General features: G+C 44.5%; 1 protein-coding gene across 6 annotated transcripts in view; it reads left to right on the forward strand.

Moving 5' to 3' along the window:
• Positions 1–2998: 2998 nt before the first annotated feature.
• Positions 2999–22200, forward strand: part of GABRA5 (gamma-aminobutyric acid type A receptor subunit alpha5) — a 96010-nt gene continuing 76808 nt past the window's right edge. The window contains exons 1-6 of one of the 6 annotated variants that reach the window (XM_082450215.1): positions 2999–3274; positions 4883–4942; positions 5317–5476; positions 18446–18567; positions 19387–19454; positions 19560–19780. In XM_082450215.1, coding sequence (XP_082306341.1) covers positions 5391–5476; positions 18446–18567; positions 19387–19454; positions 19560–19780 — 497 coding nt within the window. In that variant the 5' untranslated portion in view covers positions 2999–3274; positions 4883–4942; positions 5317–5390. Of the gene's footprint in view, positions 3275–3356; positions 3594–4250; positions 4943–5316; positions 5477–17505; positions 17672–18445; positions 18568–19386; positions 19455–19559; positions 19781–22200 lie in introns of those variants that run through there. The other 5 variants (XM_082450216.1, XM_082450218.1, XM_082450217.1 and 2 more) reach the window with 5 other exon arrangements.

Raw genomic sequence — 22200 nt, forward strand, 5'->3', positions numbered from 1 at the left:
GGGCTTAGTGGATGTTAAGACAGCCTGTAATTGGTGGGTGGGGCTGTATCCCCACCCAGCTAGTTGCTGGGCCTGAGGCGTCCCAGTACTGGTGCCTACAGGCTGGTGGGTGGGGGCAGGGCAGTGTCCCAAGGGTAAAAAGCTAAAGGGAGGCTTCCAAAATGGCATTGCCTGCATCAGTGTCCACATGGTAGAGCAGATCCCCAAAATAGCTGCCACCAGTGTCTATGTCCCCAGAGTGAGCTGCAGTTGCCTCCTGCCTCTCCAGGAGACTCCAAAATTAGTGGGTCGTTCTGTGAATTGAGCTTTTATCACTTAATGTGCCTTGTACTTTCCTACCTTTGTTCCTGCTCTTTCTTTTACCTTTTCTGATATCTTCTGTACAAATTCTTTTTCAGAGTCCAAATCAACTGCCATCTTTTCCTAGGAATCTTGCTTCTTCTTCCAGTCAGAACTGACGTTTCTGTTTCCTTAACAACCAAGACCCTCTTGTTTCTGTTCGGGCAAAGCACTAATAAATCCACTTTGAGTACATGTGAATCAATGAAGTTATGATTCCATTAATGAAAAGACTCAAACATTTATTAAACTCCCACCCACCAAAGGCTGGTCCTGTGATATTCATTCATGCTTTTAGCCTAGGTTTGCCTCTTCCCAACACTTTTTGTGTATACAGCTGCTACGGGGAATCTGTTCTGGAACATGTACCTCCCCCACCAACAAAACTATTCAATGACTCCTTCTTGCCTGCAGAAGGAAGTTAACTGCTTGGCACCACATTTCTTGTCTTCTGGCACCTGTCTCATCTTACCTCTTGCTATCTTTACCCTGTACTTGAATTTTCCTAAACACAAAATTACATACAGTTCCATGAACATGCCTTAGTTTACACAGGTGGACTCTCAGCTTAGAACACCCTCCATTCAACTTCTCACCAAGCTCTTCTTCTTCATGGAGACTCTGTTTTCTCATTTAGCCATCTCTACTCCACCTACCTCGACAAACACAGCCTCCCTGTGCTGTCTCTGCTCTGGATGGGGTAGAAAGTGTCCACCCATCTCCCAGCTTCCCCAAGTTCAGCTATTTTAGGCTCTCACACTGGAAACTATTGTGGAGACTGGGCCAACCCTAAGGTTATGTGGAACTGCAGTGCCCTCTACTGCTTTCCAGAACTATAACTACTTTGCTTTCTGTCATTCAATACAAGGGAAAATGCTAAAGGAACAAATGGGAATTCAGCTGATAGACCATTATTTTTCAGGGCAAACATTGAATTCCATATTAAAACAAACATTATGAAATGGTAATATATAATCTTCTAAAATGTGAATTTCTATAAGGTTATGATATGCCTTATTATTTCACTATCCTTTCAGGTCCATCTGACCTAAGGCTCTGTTATATGTTCATAAATATGGAGAGACTGGGTTACCATTTCATCTCAGGGAGAAGGTAAGTATTTAAGCCACATGCTTAAATACAATTTTAAAGATTAGCTCTTAGTAAACATAGTTTCCGTTATGTTCAATAATATGCACTGAAATTACACTAATAGGAAAAACATGGAAATTTAAAAAAAATTCATCAAAAGAACATAAATTCTCCTACAGCTGATTTCATTGATTAAAATAATATTGTTAAAAATTAGTATCTGTAACTCTCATTAATCCAAAATAATCCCTGGTTTATCCACATTATTTTTTTTTTGCAAAAATTACTGAATGACTTTGGTAATCTTTAAAGCTTTAAATTCACTAATTATTTGAACTCTTTGATTTGCCTTATGTTGTTTAATCCTGGGAAAAGAGTAGCTGTCACTGGTATCTCCAAACCTAGAATTCTAACACTTAGTAGGGTAAATTATATTGATTCTGATTGTTTTTAATTTAATGATTTTGACTGTCAATGAACTTTATCTTAGTGATATGACTTTTGAGAAATTATAAAATAAAGAAATGCCTGTGTTCAATTTATTCACTTTAGAATCAGAAAAGCCTTTCAAATGAGCGTCTTACCTAATTTATATTTCATACAGAACCACTAGAATCTGAGTTATTTAATACTGCGACTAACTATATTCAGAATAACACTTCCTTATATTTGCAACATTTATGTATTTTTATGTCCTGTTCCTTAAATATATTTACAAGTTGTTATTTTTGGAAAATCTTAGAATTTTTGGAAAGTGCAAAAGTGCCAGCAGTTAGGTTAGATTTGGAATACATGGCATTAAACATAACTGAAGAATAGAGTGACTTCACACACTGAAAGATTAAAGATATTTTCTGAGGGAGAGTTAGAAATTTACCTTTCTGACAATTATTCTGTTAAAAGTGATTGTAAACAACTCAGTGTCACAAAAGATGTGGAACTAATAGTACAGTGTCCATCATGTTCTTGCTGGTTTTACTTTAAATCTTGAACATCTCCCCCTGGGTGTTCTCATAGCCAAGAGGCAGCCGCCTCCTGAGGAAACCAGATGCTGCCATCTTAAAACCAGGACTGTGCTTGCTTTTGCACCCCTATTCCGCCCAGGCGTCATTAGTGCCAGCCTCACCTCTCGGAGTGGGCACACTGCGGCAGAGACAGACACGATCCCAATAATGAAATCTCACATGTGCGTGGGTGCAGGAGGCAGTGCCCTGCACCAGTGTCCGCGCCCCAGACCCGTTCTCAGGTCTGCAGACCCCAGGGCCCCTTGCTACTGACAAGGCGGCTTCTTGTCCAGAAAGGGAACTTCCTAAAACGCCCAAATGTATACTGCAATTAGGTAAGTGTTTAATTCTAATTAATCCAATTTTACTCTGACTTTCCTTCCCGTAGCAATGAATTACAGATTTTAAAAAGTAGCCTCACAAGCTAGCTTCTTTCTAAAGCGAGGAGCAGATGCGGACACAGAGGCCTGAGTGAAGGACTGAGGGAAGACTGAGGCCAGGACAGTAAGGTGCTCAGGGCTGGCCCTGGAGCAGGAAAGCTCTCAGAGAAACGGCCTCCGGCGGCTGCCTGCTGACACTCCCTTTCCATCTCAGCTCTGAAAAGAGGGACCGGTGCTTATTACAGGAGGCATCGATATTCTCCCGCAGGCTACCAAGAAACTTCATCGGAAATGTGGCCTATCCCAAACCTGGCCCAGCCGCGGACTCGGAGCCCTCCCCCTCCGCTGAGCCGGCCCGAGGCGAGGGCGCATTTGGTGAGAGTCTGGCGGCCTCTACCGGAGCGCCTCTGCAGAGGAACGTTCCCCAAAGCCGGAGACGACATGTGGCGCTCGGGCGAGGTGAGAGCGAGCGCGCGAGTGCACTGGGGACGCAGGTGGGGGGGGCGGAATCTGCAGCAGGGCAGAGCGCGGCCTCGGTCGCGGAGCGGAGCCGCAGGGCGGCGGCGGGAGCGCAGGGGGCACCGGAGCCTTTCGGCCCGGGAGGAGTGGGGAAGTTCGCGCTGGCGGCATGGGGCGGTGACGCCGCACTGGCCTTCCGCTCTTGCCAGCCGGTTGAGAGCAGGCGGAGGAGGAGGAGGAGGATGCACCCTCGCCGACGGCTTGCCTTCCCGGGCCGGCGCGCAGGGTAAGCCCGGGCGCGCGGGACCGGGGAAGTGGGGTAAGAAGCTGCGGGCGAGGGCGAGAGGACGGGCGGCCCCGGCTCGGTCCGCACCACTATCCTCGGGGCTGCCTGTCTTGGGAAGGCAGGTGAAGACAGGCGGGGAGCCACGGGCGGCCGGGAGCGCAAACTTTCCCCCGGCGACTGCGGAGGCATAGCCAGCGCGGGAGGTCAGGGGGGTCCAGAGCGGCGCAGCCCCGCGGGACGGGACACCAGGGCTCAGTGCCCACGGGCTCGCCGGTAGGAATTGGGGCGTGCGGCAAACGCCGCCGTCACTGGAGCCGACGGGCGAGATCGCCGATCCGGAGGGCCCCGCCGGCCCCAGGCCTTCGAGGCGCGCGGCGTCCAGGAGCTTCCTGCAGGGTGGGCGCCGGCTTGGCGGCGGGGGGCGCGGGCGGGTCGCGCGGGCTGCTCGAGGCCGAGGGACACCAAGCCGGCACTGCACCGCGCGCTCTTCTCCGAGAAAGAAAGCGCCGCCCGGCAGGACGCTCAGCTCGGACCCCGGGCAGGAGCCGGGCAGGTCTGCTGGGGCCAGAAGCTAGCCGGGGAGGGTCGGCGAGCGTTTGGCGCTGGGCGCGCCGCTGCGGACCGGGCAGGAGGCCGACCCTGCCGGGCCGCGAGCACCAAGCCGGCGGAGGCTTCGCCTCCGCAGTGCCACCCCCGCGCCCACCAGCTCCCGCGAGCCCCCGCGGCGGTCCCGGGACCGTGGGAGCGCAGCCTCTCTTTGGGGGTCCCGGCTCCAGGCTGAGGGCAGCAGGAGGCGCCGCCCCGGTTTCCCGCATGCAGCGCCGCCTGCTCGCCGCCGGGACTCTGGCCCGGGTTTGGCGACAAACCCCGGGACGCGCCCAGGCGACCCCCGCCCTGCCTTTCTCGACTCGAAGGCCTTGGCTTCTGAGGTGGAAGTACCTGTTGTGTATTTCCCTTTTCCGGAGTTGGCCTGGGGTCGCCTCGGGAAAATGTTTCTTTTGAACACGCGGTGCTCCTATAGGATGCGCATCTATTTGCGTTATGCGCATATTGAGAAATATATGCCTTCGCTAAGGTTAGTTGCAGAGCCCAGGGATTGTGCCTGCTTGGATTTCAAATGCATTAATTAGGGCCCAGCACAGAGCCCAGAGCCAAGAGACTTTCCCAAATGCAGTGATTATTAAGTTCTTCAGTCATGGGGACAGATTGCTGAGAAAGTGGCAACCCTCCCTTATAAGCAGTTCTTATATTATCGTGATCTTGTAGAAGACTTGTTTCTTAAATGTGCCTTTTTCCCCCTCTTTCCACATACTTTCTCTCAGCACCTTGCAGAACAAGGAGTAGCTTGCTGACTTTGAATGCGTGGCAAATATTTCAGAGAGGTAAAAGTATTCCACTTGTGGATTTGACAGATGCAAAATACAGTTAGGTAACTTCAGGCATTGAATCTAATAATAGGACTAATGGGTCATTTGATAACATGGTAAAAATAAAACAAAGTATTTGAGGCATGGGAAAAAATAAATTAGGGGAATGGTTCTGCACCTTGAGTAAAAGTGAAAATTAAGCCTACTGTAATTTCTTTTTATGCCCCAATAAAAAGGTCAGTGAACACAGATAACTCCTGATGTGGAGCCGTGCTGGACAAGGACAGCCAGGCTCCTTTCTTTCTGAACTGTGTGTGTTAGCAGTGTGACTTGATTCCAGGAACTGCGTCACAGAAACATTCATGTTTATATATTTTTCCCCCTTTCAGCTTCAAGATCAAGGTTGAGAAAGGAACAGTTATTCTTCCAAATTCATCAGCTTCAGCTATTATTCTTATTGGGAATGGACAATGGAATGTTCTCTAGCTTTATCATGATCAAAAACCTCCTTCTGTTTTGTATTTCCATGAACTTAGCCAGTCACTTTGGGTAAGTTATCATCTATGCTTTGATTTTACGATTTTCGGGGCACAAGTGCCTTTCAGAAACTTTGCTGAGCAGTATATTAGCAAACCCTCGCTGGGCACCTTTACAGTCCCACACCCTTGAACTTGTTGTAAATAAATAAAAGAGTCCTTGCCCTACCCCACACTTTATTCCTGAGCAAGGCACTTGGAATAAAGGCACTTTATTCCTTTATTCCAAGTGTGGGGTCTCTGAAGTGAATCAGAGAAAAGAGGCAGATTATGTTTTCAAAAGTGGAAGGAGAAGATGGTTTCAGAGTCGGCTGTGTTTCCTTCCACTCAGGTTAAAGCACGATTCAGAAGTTGAACTGCATAAAGGACATTTATTGCTTGTTAGACAAGGCAATGATCAACATTCTGATTGCCCTCCTTGGTGCCATTATGCAAAGGAATTTGCCTTTAAAGCCAGGCCCACACTAGGCGGCACTGACAAGGACTTGCAGTGGTCCTGGCTTGAGCCATAGGCCTTGAACTGTGGCCATCTGAATGCAGAGGCAGATACCAGAAACTACATGTGCCTGAAGATCTGCAGGACACCCAGGCATTTGGCGTTATCAATTCCTTTCCTCTTCTTCCCCAAATTGTTCTGGCTGATCAAAAGTATTGTCACTTGAAGTTGGTGGAGTATAATTAAGAAGTTAAATTTTAGGACAAAAGTCGCCAAGCACCCCTTCTGTGAAAATCAGCTGTGGAGGTTGCACTTGTGTGAAACATGGAGGGATCTTCAGGGCACAGTGAATCTGCAACAGATCCCTACTAGTTGGCAGGAAGGAGGACCCTTCCAAGTCCATGACCTTCTCTCTTTGTCCTCTGGACATTTTCTGTTCTTTTGACATTCCCAGGTATGTACAGAGGAGGAAACAGAGAGAGAGAGAGAGGCTTGTGACCATCCACAGGTGTGTGGCTGGTACATGACGGCAGTGGGGCTGTGTACCAGGTCCGTCAGGGACTAGTCCAGCCCTCAGCACCGTGAAGAATGTGCACACTAACCATGCCTGTGGGACGTGCCTCTTAGCCATTCAGTGTATTCCCTTGGGAAAGAGCATTAGTTGTTATTCTTGCCTTGCTGCTTGTCTTGAGTGTGTATTTCCCTACCTGTGCCTTTGGTTTCCTTATCTGTTCAGTGAATGTCTTCCTTTCCAAGGGCTCTCCCTGCTGCTAAACCTTATAGGATTTAACCATGATGTTCCTACATATCTCTGCATGAGAAGTGTGTTTAGAAGTGAAATCATACACAATATTTAAATTTCCAAGTTAATACATTAGGTAGTCAATTTGCTTACTATATATATATCGCATATATTTAGCAGTATTTCAGAGGTAAGAAATAGGCTAGGATTGAGAACATGTATTTTTTCCTAAGATTTTGGTCAGATATATTTTTGTGAATCTGCATTCTGTAGTCACGAAGGTATTAGATATAAGGTCAATAGTGCATCCCAAAATGATACCTACTGACTGCAGAAAATGCGTGAGACACGGAATAGTATGTGAAAAAGAAAACATCCTTAATTCCACCACACAGAAACAATCATTCTTCATATTTTGGTGTGTTTTCTTCCCCTTGCTTCTATGCCTAGCTTTATACAGTTGAGATCATACTGTGCCTTCAGTTTTGTATTTTTGTGCTTTCTTCAAGCCAATACTTTGTTACTACAAACTCTTTGAAATGTGTGATTTAAAATGGATGAATATTATTACAGTGCATAAATGCTTCATCATGGGCTACTTCCCTAATTTGGGGTGTTTACATTGTTTCCGATTGTGCTGTTATTGCATTTTCCTACAGTGAACATATTTGGCTTACAATTGTTTTAAGTATTTGAGATCATTTCTATTAGAAGATCTTCCTGTAAGTGCGATTTTACGTCAGCTCCCCTGAGTACTTTTAGCTCTTGGTCCTGCATGTCCAGTTGCTTCTGAGGACCAGGATCTGCAGCAAAGCAGGAAGCCCAACAGGGTGTGGTTTTCAACAGAAGACATCTTGACATCTGGGGGCACAAGTTCCTATTTATTTTCCTTCTTATACAAGGCTCCTTTCACTTGCTTATTACTATAAATGAACTTAAGAATAATTTTGTCAAATTGCAAAGAAAGTTTCAGAACACTTATTTGGCTTAAAATCTTGACAAAATAATAGCTATCACAAATATAGAGTGCATATTTGTTATGTTGTCTGTTTTAGATAAACCCTAGGAGGAGCCTTATGAGCTAAGCATCATTAGCCCTGTCTTATGGTCAGGAAGGCAAGAGTAAAGGATGGCTAACTGGGGAAGTTCGCCAAGCTGGTCATGCTGGAGTTCCGTCCTCAGCCCTCCTCAGAGTGAACCTGCCGGGTGGTCCTGAGGCTTCTCTCTTGATTTCACGTGGTTTGCAGGAAAGGTGTAAGTCAGACTGATCTATAGAGGAAGGGGACATAATTTTGAAAGATATTCTCTGCATTGGAGTAGAGAGAGTTTTCCGTTCTGAAATTACAGGAAAAAAAGAGTTTGGGTAAGCTCTGTTATTTCCCCCAAAGAAAGAGTTTATGTGATTTGGTTCTAAAGAAAGGTGAACGGGGAAGCATGTAAGGCCTTAATCTGAACATTGTGGGACAAGAGAAATGCTGATGCCTGTAAATACGTAAAGGAAACCAGACAACTGGTGGAGGGTTAAGAGGGTGAGAGGAAACCAGTCAGGGAGCAGAAGGAAAGAGGCAAGTACATGTGTGCTTTTGTGCAGTACAAAGTTATACCCAGTGTTTGTGAAAAGCATGTGGATTTGGCAATCAGGAAATTTATAAATGTGATAAGTAAAATGTATTTGGTGATTATATAAGATAATGTGAAATTGCTTTGAAAATATATGAGTCTCATTTCTTCTCCTTCTCCCTTTTGTTTTCTAAATTTGATCAGAGCCACCAGTAGCTCATTTTCAGTAACCTTTGTAATTCTTCCGTTAGTTTTAAGTTATATAACAGAGCATGAGTCAAGTGTGTAACAGAACAGAGGCCTATTTGACTGTCAGCCTTATGCAATGTCACGTGTAGAGACATTATAATTTGAGGTATTATAATTATTTTAATGAGACCAGTAATCAAATGTACATGGTAAAAAAAAAACTAGCACAGAAACAATGTCTGAATCAATGTAATGTCAAAATACATAATATTAAATTTAATCTGGAATTAGTTTATCATCATTTGAAAAATCATACTTTATCAGACTTGATTGACCAGTGATAATTGTAAGATAAATTTGAGGATTATCAACTCAATGATAAGGTAAAATCTGATTCGATTCATTTAATAGTATTAAACATTTTTTAGAGGTTTATCTATTGGAAAATTAAAAATGCATTAGAATTTTATCACATGGGAGCTACAATTCAAATAGACTTTGGAAAAGTATTTTATAATTGGCAATTATAGGCAGATTCTTGTAGAAGTAGCTTAAGAACAGGAACAGATAAGGTTCTTCTTTATCTGTCTACACAAGTGTGCTAACCGGGACCTTTGGTTTCATGAAGAGGGCTTGTTCATACACGTTCTCAAGGACAGTTCTCTTCTTTTAACTAGAGCAGAAAGTATACTCTCTCTGAGTCATTTAAGTACTCACAATGTCTTTTTAAATGGCAAGTTCTCTCTTGTGAATCCCCAGATGGCAAGTTCTTCCTGCCTGTAGCTGCTGGTTCACAAGACCCAGGACAAAAAGTCATCGTAACAATTGTAAAAACACAGAGAAGTGCTGTGAAGCAGTTAGGACACACACAGGTGAGAGAGCGTCTAAGTGGAGGCTGTAGAGATGGCCAGAGATCTCACATATAGTAAACATTTTAGGTGACTAAGATCCTGCTACAGAGTAATGCCCAATATTTTTTAAGGCACCAAAAGAAAATACTTCCAAATTACACACTTTGTAGAAGAAACTCTTAGCAGGTTTATCATGCCAACAGGCAGTGAGCTAAGACAAAGCTTAGAAGGACAGTCAGCCAGAGTCGACCCAGCTGGCCCTGTCTGGCCGTCAGTTCCAAGATGAGTCACTGGCTTGGTTCAAGGGGAGAAGGAGAATGTGGGCTTTTGGTTTTTTACAAAGGTGCAATTGCATAACATGCATATTTTAATTGGTGTGAAATTTCAAAGGAAAATATTAGAATCAAAAGTAGAAAAATCTTATCATAGAACTATGGTGGCAGCAACAATAATTATCAGTGTTTACATCAGTATTTCTCCTTCATTTCCAGAATGCATTTTCAAAAAAATGTACTGTTTAATTTTCACAAAACCCTCACTTTGTAGGTATAAAGAGTTCAGGTGATAGAACACAGAGAAACACGTCTAAGTTTCATCATTGGAAAGTGGAAAAGTCAGGATCCATCTCCAGGCTCAGGGCCTGGGCTAGCACCCTCCATGCAGGACCTTTTCCAGAATGTCTGGATATTTAAGGTGCAATGAAAAGGGATAGAATGGGGGAAAATCTATACTTTGAAATTTCCTAACCTAGAACTCAAATAACACTGCTCTAAAGTTGGTTTATCGTAGCCTGAATAAAATCAAATACAAAATATGTACTATGAAATATAATGTTGCAGAGAGGGAACCATATTATAGGAAAATTAAGATATACTATGAAACTGGCTTTAGCAGTTCATTGAAAATTCTGTTTTATTTGTATTTATTTAACAATTTATTTCAAGGTCAAAAGGCAAACCTAAAAATAAATGAAACCCAGGACCAGTTCATTTTCAGTTTTAACAACAACACAAAAAATTGGGCCATCACTCCATAATCAATTTGGTTCCTATTTCAGGGATGTAGGTGTCATTTTGACAGAGGACAGTGAAGCTGCTCTGTGTGGCAGCAGAATTACTAAGCCTGCCTGCAACTCAGTTTCCTAATCTCCAGGTGGAGTTAATAATGGATCCTATGTCACAGGGTTGATGAGAAGGATAAATTGCTGAATGAGTGCTAAATGCTGAAACATGGCCAGGTAGGAAGGGAGTGCTAAGTCCAGGCTAACTGTCCTGGGTGTTGTGACCAGGAGACCCTGAGGTTTACTAGACCCATGGGGTGGGCACGGCAAAGTCATGTCAGCAGAGTCTCCCTTGCCATGTGAAGGAGCACATTCACAGTCACAGGTTCTGGGGATCAGGATGTGGGCATCCTGCAGTATGGTGCCCTGTGGCTGCATCAGTGTTTATTGAGTCCTTCCTACGTGCCAGGCACTGTTCTAGGTGCTGAGACTCTGTGGTGGGCAGAGTAGAGCCTGCCTTCCAGGAGGGCTCCTTCTAGTGTGCAGTAAACATGTACTTGTCAGTTGGGTCACAAGGATTGCTGAGAAGAGTGATCAGAGTAGGAGGTAGTGAGTGTGCTGGAGAGAAGTGCTCAAGCAGATGTCTAAAGAAAGTGAGCATGTGAGCAGTGCCCTTCATGGAGATGACTGGACAGGTGAGAGAAGCAGCAGATGCAGGGTGATGAGGAAGCAGAGTGAGGAAGGGGAAGGTTGGTGGGAGGCAGGACCAGAGAAGCAGTTGGGACTGTCAGATCATGAAAGACCTTGTAGGCCATGCTAGGTAGTATCAGGACGAGCAGTTGGCTGTTGAAGAGTGAAATATGAGCCCATTGAGATGTGACCGTAGAATGACAAACGTTAAAGCTAACTCTGGCTGCCGAGTGGAGAATACACTAAGAGTCTAAGGTGGGGAGGCTTAGTAAAGGAGGGACCAGGGAGGAAGTTAAGAGGCAAATGCAACAACCCAGGGGAGGGGCATTTCAGCCAGCAGGATCTGTTGATGGGCTGATGTGAACGTGAAAGAAGAGGAGTCAGGAATGATCTCCCCAGTGCTTGACCTGAAAACGTGATGGATTCAATTGGCTGTTGTTGAGCTGGTGGGGACAGTAGGAGAAGAGGCTATAGAGAATCATGAGTGCCGTCTTGGACCTGTGAGATGCTTGTTAGATATCCAAGTGGCCAGGCAGGCTGTTGGACATACAGGTCCGGAGTCAGAGAGAAAGAGATTGGGGATGGAGACATGAACTTGAGAGAGACATTTAAAGCCATAGATTGAATGAGATCAATCAGAGATTGAGTGTAGACTGAAAAAGGGTCCCCGGACAGCCCTGGAACACTCCAGCGTTTAAGGTCAGGAAGGTAAGAAGCGGGCAAGCAAGACTGAGGAGAAGAGGCCAGTGAAGATAAGAAGAAGAAAGAGAGTCATGTCCTGCGACTGAGCGGAGAAGTGTTGTAAGAAGGGGTCAGCTGAGGGCTGAGACTGGACCTTTGGGTTTGGCAGTGTGGAGGAGCGGCCAGAAGAGAGCTTTCACTGGGAAGCAGTTGGGCAAAGCCCGAGTGGAGTGGGGCAAGAGAAGGGCAGAGAGACAGCAGAGACCTTTGAGCAGAAAACTCCAGTGAGTTTTGATGAGAAGAGAGGCTAAGGATGGAACAATAGCTGGGAGGGGATATAGGGTGAATGAAAGACTTTTTAAAGACCTGATGTAATTACTGATAGGAATGTTTGGGGGGAGGGAGACCCATGTGTGATAAGCACCAGTATGATTCATGTGTTTTATAATCATGTATGTGGGGCACCCAGTGTGGCTGGGGGAAGAGAAGGGGCTGAGTCTAGGGAAGTGGGCAGAGTCAGATGAAGGGGGTGTGGCCTGCAAGACCAGGACCTGGGTTGCACCTTGCAGGAGGTAGGATTCTGAACCAGGCTGCAGTGGTTGGGGACAGGAGTGGAGCGTCTACATGGAGGGTGGCAGACAGGGGTAGGGTGGACTTGAGCACTGTCTAGGGAGCTGACAGGCAGGACCAGGGGCACCTTTGATAGGGGTGCCATCTAAGAGTTCTGGCATAATGTTTTATGGCCATGACTTTATCCATATAAAGCACACATGTCAATCCATGTTTTCCACCATAAGAGGGAACAACTCTTATTTGGAAACTCGGGGTTGACTTTCATGTCTGGCTATATCCACCATGTTTTTTTTTTTTTTTTTTTTTTAATTTTGCATATTTTTTAACATGGTTAGCTAAAGTGGCGTGCAATGGAAATTTGAGGAAAACTTCACAAAACCGTGCCATTTAGAGGTACTTATTTAGTGAGCTTAAAGTAACAAGCAAATAAACTGAAGATACATTTCTCAGAAGTAATTAAATACTGAAGAAAAAAATGCAGAAAGAAATGCTATTCAAGAAAACAGATAAGCTGCTGCTTAAAAGCAATTCTGTTCCAGTCCCAAAGTAAGTTCAGGTTAAAGCTGGTCTGCAGATACAAGTACCTATCCTATTTTATGGAAATCAAAAAATGGCTGTCAGCATAAGCAGAGATAACATCACAAGAAATGCATCACACATTACCATCAATAGCACCATTCGTGGTACGAGACAAAAGATTTTTCTTCCCCAGAAATGATGACATAACTTGAACTTGAACTTGAACCCTTTAAATTACTGAAATAAGGAGACGTCATCAGACATCACTTGGTAAAATGAAGCACCTTTAAAGATGGACTCTACCTCATAGTGTTATTATTACTAGTAGAGATTGTAATACTGATAGAAAAGATACATTGGAGTAAAATTTCCTCAAAAAGAAAAAGACTCTTAGATTTGACTACCAGTATAACTCTTTGCTCACTCCTCTTTCAGAGTAATGCATGGATTCTACTGCAGGTTTCACCCTGTGTTCGTAACTGATTTTGGAGACAGTTCTTTTGGGATCCCTGCCCTGCTGTATTCAGACTCCTCCCTCCCCATTCCTCCCCGACTCTCCATCAGAAACCCTGCTGATGGCCTCATTCATCCCACCTCTACCCTCTGCCATCACCTGAGCAATGGGTCTCTACGCCTCCAGTCTTGCCTCTTCTAAGTCCATCATCCCCAAGGTGCCCAGGGGCCACAAGGAATGAAAATGACCTTGTTAAGATACTCTGAATTTCCCACCACCTTCAGGCTAGATCCTAGAGGTGGAGCTTGTCGCATGAATGCGCCATGATTTGAGCCACACACGTGGCTCTTCTCACCAGAGTTCAACGTGCCCTCTGCAAATGTCAGTATTTCTTTTCTTTTCTTTTTTAAAATTTTTATTGGAGTATAGTTGATTTACAATGTTGTGTTAGTTTCTGCTGTACAACAAAGTGAATCAGTTATAAATATACATATATCCACTCTTTTCGATTCTTTTCCCATATAGTTCATTACAGAGTATTGAGTAGAGTTCCCTGTTCTATACAGTAGGTCCTTATTAGTTATCTGTTTTATATATAATAGTGTGTATATGTCAATACCAATCTATCTCCCAAATTCTTAGTGCCACTGCTCACAACCCCTTCCTTTGGCTTGAGACCTGATCTTCATGCTTGAAGGCTTAGGTCTGCTTTCCTCTCCTCTGACCCCATACAAAGCTTGATCCCTCCCCTTTGGGTACGTAGAATGCCCTGCATATTGCAAAGATTCCTGCACCAACCATGTTCTACAGAAATCCTCTGGGAACATGGTCTATTCTTTTAGATGCAGTCATGTTCCCAAGGTTGGGGATGCCACCTTTCTCACTGACACCACCAGTCCTCACCACAATGCCAGGCACATGGTTGATGTCCACAATACCTTTGTTGAGCTGAGCTGCTGAGATAAGCACTGGGCCCAACCCGACAGCCTCTCTGAAGACGTGACAGAGAAGAGACGCTCTCTGGGGTCATTTGGAGTCACTCTGGCAGCTGGCTCAGAGAGCAACCTTTCTGTTTCCAATCTAGACAGGCTTAGAACAGTCCCTCTCCCCCATGGCTGCACATGAAGATCACTTGGGGACATTAAAAAATACCAGTGCCCATTCCTCCTGGGTGAATTAAAGCCGAGTCTCTAGGGCCTAGAAACCCGGAAGAGGCTAATGCAGAAGTCACAGAATCAAACGCCTTGAAGAGACCAGATGTAAGACCACAGGGACAGGTGGGAAATTTGCACAATTGCTAGAGTTGACCCTTTCTAAAGTCAGTCACATTTATTGTTCTGAAAACTCTGCTGGTGAAATAAACCCATTAGTGGACCACGTTTCATGGCTGTCTGTTTCCCACTCCACCTCATCAGAAGTCACTGAAAGGCCCAGAACCTCAAGCCTGGCAGGGACCACTCATAGCTTTTTAGGAAGCCCTTACACCCCCTGAGCATCTTGTCCTACCCGTATCACTGCCCATGTCACAACCACCACCTTCCTTCCTCAGTCTGGAATATGGGGCTCAGAGTTCAAGTTTAGGGATCGAGTCCTTGTGCCTTTTGTATAGACCTGTACCTGGGTAGGAAGATATAAAAAATGAGGATGTTTTAACATGCGTGGTTAGGTCTACATTTCCTTTATGATCCCTTTTCTGGAACATCAATCTGAAAATGTTGCAACTGTTTCATAGACTAAATGTGACATGTGTTTGTAGAAAACAGGCAGTAACTATAAGGAAATAGTTCATATTTTCTGAGAAACTAGTTCATTAATACTGATACTGAAGGGGAAATCAAATTTTTCAAGCATTTCTACTTTATCTAAGGTCATTCTCAGAAATAACGGATCTAGTCTCAGCTCACAAAATCTGCTCCCCCCGAGATCAGAGCCTTCAGCTTATCCTGGAAGCAGCTGTGTACTCACAGCTTACCTGAGGGCCGGCAGAGCTCTTTGGTTTTACTCAGAACAGTGAAGATGCAAGATGGAGACTGCTTTCTGCACCTTAGAGGGCTGAGGGCATCTTGTGTTTCCACCTGGAGGACTAGTGGATTTGCTCACTGCATGGAATTGCTCACCGAAGGCACAGCCCACTCTTTGTGTGTTATTTTGTTTTCCTAGCCCAAATGGAACAAAGCAAGCTGAAGTCACTCTGTATATTAGAAGCAGTCTATAAAGATTATACAACTTGATATGCATGAGCAAGTTCACCAGACCCCTCTGAGAGTCTCCTGTATGCTGGCACGTCATTTGCTTTCAGTGGTAGGGGAAGGACCTTCCTCTCTGTAGCAGTGAAGATGGTGCATTTTGTAACAACGAGCTGCAGATGAATGGTTTCTGAGGAGGATCTATGGACTGAGGAGGACTTCCCAGTTTTTCATGAGAGGAACCTCTACTCCTGCCCCGACAGGCATTTTCAGGACTTTTTTAGAAACCGTTTCCTACCTCTTAGGGCCTACCTTCAGTAAAAATAGAGAAGAAATCACTGCAAATCCCCAGCCATGGCCTCTCTAAAAAAAAAAAAAGTCCACAGATACATATAAGAAGCAGTTACAGCAAAAGATGGCAGATATTGAAATTCCTGCAAGAAAAGTGTAATTATGTGTAAATGGGTGTAGATATATTTGAACTCTTTTTAAAATTTTGGCCAAAAAGTGGAAGAAGAGCTTTGGAAGTCTTAGACATTGCATGCTATCCCATTACTTTTGGCAATGATTTGGGTATTTGTGAAGCAGGATTCAGAGCCATGTGGGATGGTGTTTGTCTGAGTCAGTGGTGGAGCAGTGTACCAGGATGTCCAGGAGGCAGTGCTCCTGGAGACAGGCACTGGGACTGCATGGTCTGTGGGATCTCCATGGTCTCTATCTCCGGACAGTCAAGGCTATTCAGAGCAAATATAATTTAAGAACATTTTCACAACAGATGTAACAGTTTTTAAAAATGTGCTTGAAACATTAAAGTATGCTTTTTCTTTTATTTTTTCTCATTGTGACTTTATTTTACGTTTTTTATTGAGATATAATTGATATATTACATTGTGTAAGTTTAGGGTGTGTTGATTTGATACATTTATATATTGCAATATGATCACCACCTTAGCATTAGCTGACACCTCTATCATGTCGCATAATTATCATTTCCTTTTTGTGATGGAAACACTTAAGATCTAGCCTCTTAGTAACTTTGAAGTTTATAACACAGTATTGTTAAGTATAATTACTATGCTGTGCATTAGATCCCCAGAACTTATTTACCTTCTAGTTGCAGGTTTGTAACCTTAAGTAACATCTCTCCAATTCCATCACCCTCAGCCCCTGGTTACCACCATTCTACTCTGTTTCTACGAGTTGGCTTTTTCAGATTCCACATACAAGTGATAAGCCTTTTCTACTAGTGTGCATGCTCTCATCTCTCTTCTAAGTTAAAGAGCCAACGGGGACCTTCCAAAAATTGGACACTTGGACCAAGCCCAGAATTGAATAACCAAACTGGTGAGAGTTATGATCACCATGCGAAGTGGACACTGAGGTCAGATTTAGTTTGAGCAATAGTTGTTCAACTGGGCGTGTGCACAGACTTTCTTTCATAAACTTGGAGGACAGTGTTAAGCCCCTTCATCCTGACATTAGGTCTTCAAGGCTGAGTGCTTTGTCTTTCTAAAGTGTGAAACTACAATAGATGTCAGAGAAAAGGGAATTCAATATTTTTAAATACTAAGTCACAGAGTAAAAAATTATGTGTCTGTGGGCTCCATACTAACAGGACTGAATTTTAGGTTGTTAGAGCTTCAACAATATGCATTTTAATGGTGATGGGAAAATTAGATCCAAAGAACTTTATAGTGTCTCATTCAAAAGGGAGTCACTTTAGGCCATTAGATAGTTGATCTGTTTAGATGCAGTCAGTGAAAATGACCAATTTTTGAGAAGTGGGTGGGGCAGGTACACATCAGTGCTGCCCTCAGATCCACCTGCTGATGGCAGGGCTCAGCGTCCATTCCAGCCACTTCACGGACGAGAAAGCTCATGAGCAGAGTGGGGCCCCACAGTCAGGAACTACAGGGAGGTCCCAGGAGCCCTCTCTTCTTCTCCCAAGTACCAAGGGTGCTGACTTCTCGGGACCACAGCTGGCTCTTAGCTGGGTTGAGTTCCCCTTGAAGCCAAGCCAGATGTGCAGGTCAGGTTCTTGGTAATAACACATATCTTGCTATTTGCACTTCTGAAAAAGCAGCGATGGTTGCCTGAGGTGGAACCCATGATGTTCAGGTGTGTTACCATCTTCTAGACTTGTGACTTTCTTTCCCTCCAGATAACTTCCTCGGTTTGCCCAAATCTGCTCAGGGCCATTTCTCATTTCCAGCTGCTCCATCGACATACACTTTTGAGGCCTGGATAACTTCACTGAATTGTACAAACTAGACTGTTCTTCCTGTGAACCTCCTAGAAGGTTCTGCCCGTCTTCTCAGGGTTTTATCGTAAGTTGACATGTTGGGTCATATAGAACACTGTGCTCCCTGAGTCTCTGCTCTGAGGCGACATCACGTAAAGCCAGGGTTTTCAGCCTGGGCTTCACAATTCCTGCTCCCTGCATCCTGTGCTTTGGCTGGAGCCGAGTGTGCTGGCAGCTGGCAGTGCTGATGGTACAGAAGCCCACAGACTCTGTCGTCCCTTCACCATATGCTCCAGTCCTGGCATAATGCTCACAGCACAAATGCTCCCAATTAAGGATACAGGGAAATTTGGGCACACCAATCTTACTTTCAAATTGGGTAAAGCTTTTAATGTCCCCCCCGACACCCCATAGCCCATTGCAGTTGACTCACTAACAAAATGAAGACTCAGTTTTTCTGTTTTTAAACCAAACTTCTGAAATCCCCTGTGAGTGGGTTAGGCTCTGCTAGCCTATGTGCAGTGACTAATATGTCTTAAAAATGGCTACACTATTGACACAAACAGCTCTTCAGAATCTGGGAGGGATGGATTTTGAGCATCATGTAAGGTAGATGGGTGACCAGCCCAGAGCCAGCATTCTCTGGCTGGCTATGCAAGAATTAGGGTTATTCAAGATATTCAAGAATAAGGCTTACGTATGCAAAACAATAACCTGGGTAGTACAGGAAATCATTCTCAGATGCCCTCCCTTCAAGACAAGTCACCATATTATTCCCTGGTTTCTATACTTTGAGAAGAATTTGTAAGAAATAATTAATACAAGTTTGAACTCTTTCTTTTGTTTCTCCATTAAAAAGCTTTTCACAAATGCCAACCAGTTCTGTAAAAGATGAAACCAATGACAACATCACAATATTCACCAGGATCTTGGATGGGCTCCTGGATGGCTATGACAACAGACTGAGGCCTGGGCTCGGAGGTTGGTGTATGCTCCTTGGCTGAGGCCCTCGAGGCCCAAGGGAAATTTTTGCTTAAATCCAGCTCATGTTTCCGGTGATTCAAACAATTCCTCAAAGAGCTTCCCTGCTAGGAGTTTGAATTGGTGGTGTTGCTAAGGCTTCTGCACATTATCATTTTCCAGATGCAAGAAGCCAGGGGAAGTGGTCTCCCTCCAAACTCCCTTTTCTCCCCAGATAATGGTAAGGCCATTCTGGTCCACTTCAGGAGGAACCACTTCTTAGGTGTTACTGAAGCGGAGATTACCCTATGTTAGGAAATACTTTATAATCAATGTCATACCCTCCCATCTATGCGAGTCCTTTTCAGAAATCCACTATTCCGTGCAAGTGCTCATCACACCGTTACATGTTACAGGTTTAATTTTTCACTAGAGCCATAATCACAGTTTTTACTTTGACCCTATAAAGTTGATAAAACTAAATGGATAGTAAAATATGCTTTCAGGGTACAACTGGCTTAATTTTGTGCTGAGAAGCACGTGCCGTTTCAGCCATGTGCGGTGCCCTTGGCTCTAACTGATTTAGATGTGGTACATTTGAACCTGCTCCATTAGGTAAGGAGGGACCTTCTAGCAAATACGTTCCCAAAGGAATATGTTTAGTCCTTCTCCATTATTTGCATTTTTAACAGGGACATTTACTTAAAGCATGATTTGACATTCTCTGCCTTTTTGGCAAGACAAGTCCACATAGGCTCCTTGACACCGTTTTACTCGACCCTGAGTTATGTCTGAATTGTGAGCTGGGGCCCTGGTGAGGAACCTGTGTCTGTGTTTCAGAGCGTATCACTCAGGTGAGAACGGACATCTACGTCACCAGTTTCGGCCCGGTGTCTGACACGGAAATGGTAGGTACGAGGCGCGGCCCCACCCAGACCACTCTAAACCCTGAAGGCACTGGCCCAGGGCCTCCTCTCCGTGAGTTATCACCTGGTTGCCTCCCTTTGCACTAGGAATACACCATAGACGTGTTTTTCCGACAAAGCTGGAAAGACGAAAGGCTTCGGTTTAAAGGGCCCATGCAGCGCCTCCCTCTCAACAACCTCCTTGCCAGCAAAATCTGGACTCCAGACACCTTCTTCCACAATGGGAAAAAGTCCATCGCCCACAACATGACCACGCCCAACAAGCTGCTGCGGCTGGAGGATGATGGCACTCTGCTCTACACCATGCGGTGAGCATACTGAGTCGTGCCCTGGGCTGCGGGGCAGGGGTGGGGGTGGGCGGGGCCGAGAGGAGATGGGCTGGTTTGAGGATTCTGTCGTGTGTGTGATGGGTATTTTTTACATTTTGACCTACCTATACTGATGTCCATGTAGCTTATTTCTTTGGGCTGCTATGGGTTCATAGTATTTATCTATATTTGTTTTTTGATTCAAGATCAAGGGCATCTTTGTGTTTTTTTTTCTGGCTGCGCTGGGTCTTTGTTGCTGCACGCGGGCTTTCTCTAGTTGCCGTGAGTGGGGCTACTCTTCGTTGTGGTGCACAGGCTTCTCATTGTTGTGGCCTCTCTTGTTGCAGAGTCCAGGCTCTAGGCGCTTGGGCTTCAGTAGTTGTAGCATGCAGGATCAGTTGATGAAGCGTGCAGGCTCAGCAGTTGCAGCTCACGGGCTCTAGACAGTGGGCTCAGTAGTTCTGGCCCACCAGCTTAGTTGCCCTGCAGCATGTGGGATCTTCCCGGATCAGGAATCGAACCCCTGTCCCCTGCATTGGCAGGCAGATTCTTAACCACTGCACCGCCGGGGAAGTACAGATCAAGGGCATCTTTGGAAGAGTGACCCAGATAATGTAAGTTAGGGAAATTTTATTTTAAAAGAAATTTTATTTTAAAAATCTAAGGAGAATACTTTTTTGTTGCAATTGTGCACTGCTTTTGACGTTTTAAAAGTGTTTCTTGTATGGTTTGATAACATTTCAAATGCTGAGGTTAAAATTTAGTATTTCTCATTTAAAATGATCATTAGTCATTTTTAAAAAAAAATTCTGAATTATTCATTACATCTGAGTAAATCAATAAATTGACCAGTCAGAGAGACTCCTTTATAGCTTTTCAGGTTCCATGGTGGGCCTAAGTAGACTTTAGAAAATATTTTTTAAATTACCAAAAAAGAAAGAAAGAAAGAAAAAAGGCACTAAAGCCAAGTTTAAAAAAAAAAAAAGCACATGCATTTATGTAGCTGTTATTGGAATTTCTCTATCTTAGTTACAATTCTTCACAATAAACTTTATATTTAAAAGAATAATCATAGTGGAAAATAATATTGATACAGTCATCTTCAGAGGCTTCATGTCCTAACATAATTTTGAGGAACGCTTTGGCACATTGTGTCCCAAACCTGTTTGACAACAGGTCTCGATTTATAACAACCCAATAAGGATTCTGATCAGTGATCTGTGCACACACCTTGGCATTTTGTTCCAGTACTCACTCTTCCCTTTTCCCTACATTGATCTGGAAGGTGTTTCACACATAGATGGAGACAGGAGTTGTGAACATCACATCAGTGTCCGAGACAGTGCCTTCTCCATGCAGAGAGTATGTGAAAAGCTAAGAAATGTCTTTAGGGTCAACAGTTAGTCCTTTGTCATCATCTATGGAAAAGGAAGCCTGGGCAATGAAATCAAGAACACTTTGTTCAGCCCTGTGAGCAGAGAGCAGGTATGGAAATGAGTTCCACATCCTGGAGGATGCTGGGGGTCACCACAGTGGGGGCACTGTGTGGGCCTACCGTTCTCCATTCCGTTCATAGAATAAAAATACCCCCGGTCCCCGTGGATTATTGCCCTTGATTCACACCTGGTTCCTATCCTGCAGGGATCAGTTAGGTCCATCGCCTAAGACAATGGGATGCTTTCATCCCATGCACAATTGCTTGGACAGGATGGTGAGATAAACCCCTGGTCTAGAAGGAGAAGAGGCAGCAGAGGGGCCTCTTAATGAGTGTCTGTGTACCAGGCAACTTCACAAACACAGACAGCCCTTCAGTCCTCAGACAGCCCAGCCAGCTAGGGGACACCATTTCCATTAACCAACAAACAGCTTGAGGCTCAGAGATGTTTGGTAATCAGCCCAAGGTCACACAACTAGAGAGGGGGGCAGCAGGAATTTGAGTTCGGGTATGAGCAATTTCCTTGTTTAATCCACCACATTTGAAAATTGGAGGGATGCAACATTATTAGACATATAATGGCCTTTGTCTTACCTTTGTTAAAGTGTCATGTGGAAGATGGTGAGACCCAGAGCAACTTGTCAGCAGTAATTTGTCCCTGTTTATGTAGAGGAAGCCTGCGGCTAATGAGTTGCAAAGTTGATGACCAATTTTCTTTTTCAGTCTTATAAAACATTTGGAAAGTGGAAATAGTTCCACTTGAAAGTGTTAGGAATTTTAATATGATGGAGCTATAGCTGTAATTTGATAGCATTTTAATCTACTGATTTAGCAAAGACAACAAAATGGCAATAGGAATTAACTGGTGATAGGACGGATCACACACACAGCCCCATCCAGGCCCCACCCTGTCACTGAGCGTCCAGAGGTACAGCCTTTCTGTTTAGCACTTGGGTCATTCCTGCCAAGCTTTATAAAAGCAGTG

This window comes from Balaenoptera physalus (genome assembly GCF_965194825.1).
Source record: "Balaenoptera physalus genome assembly, chromosome: 2".
NCBI lineage: Eukaryota > Metazoa > Chordata > Mammalia > Artiodactyla > Balaenopteridae > Balaenoptera > Balaenoptera physalus.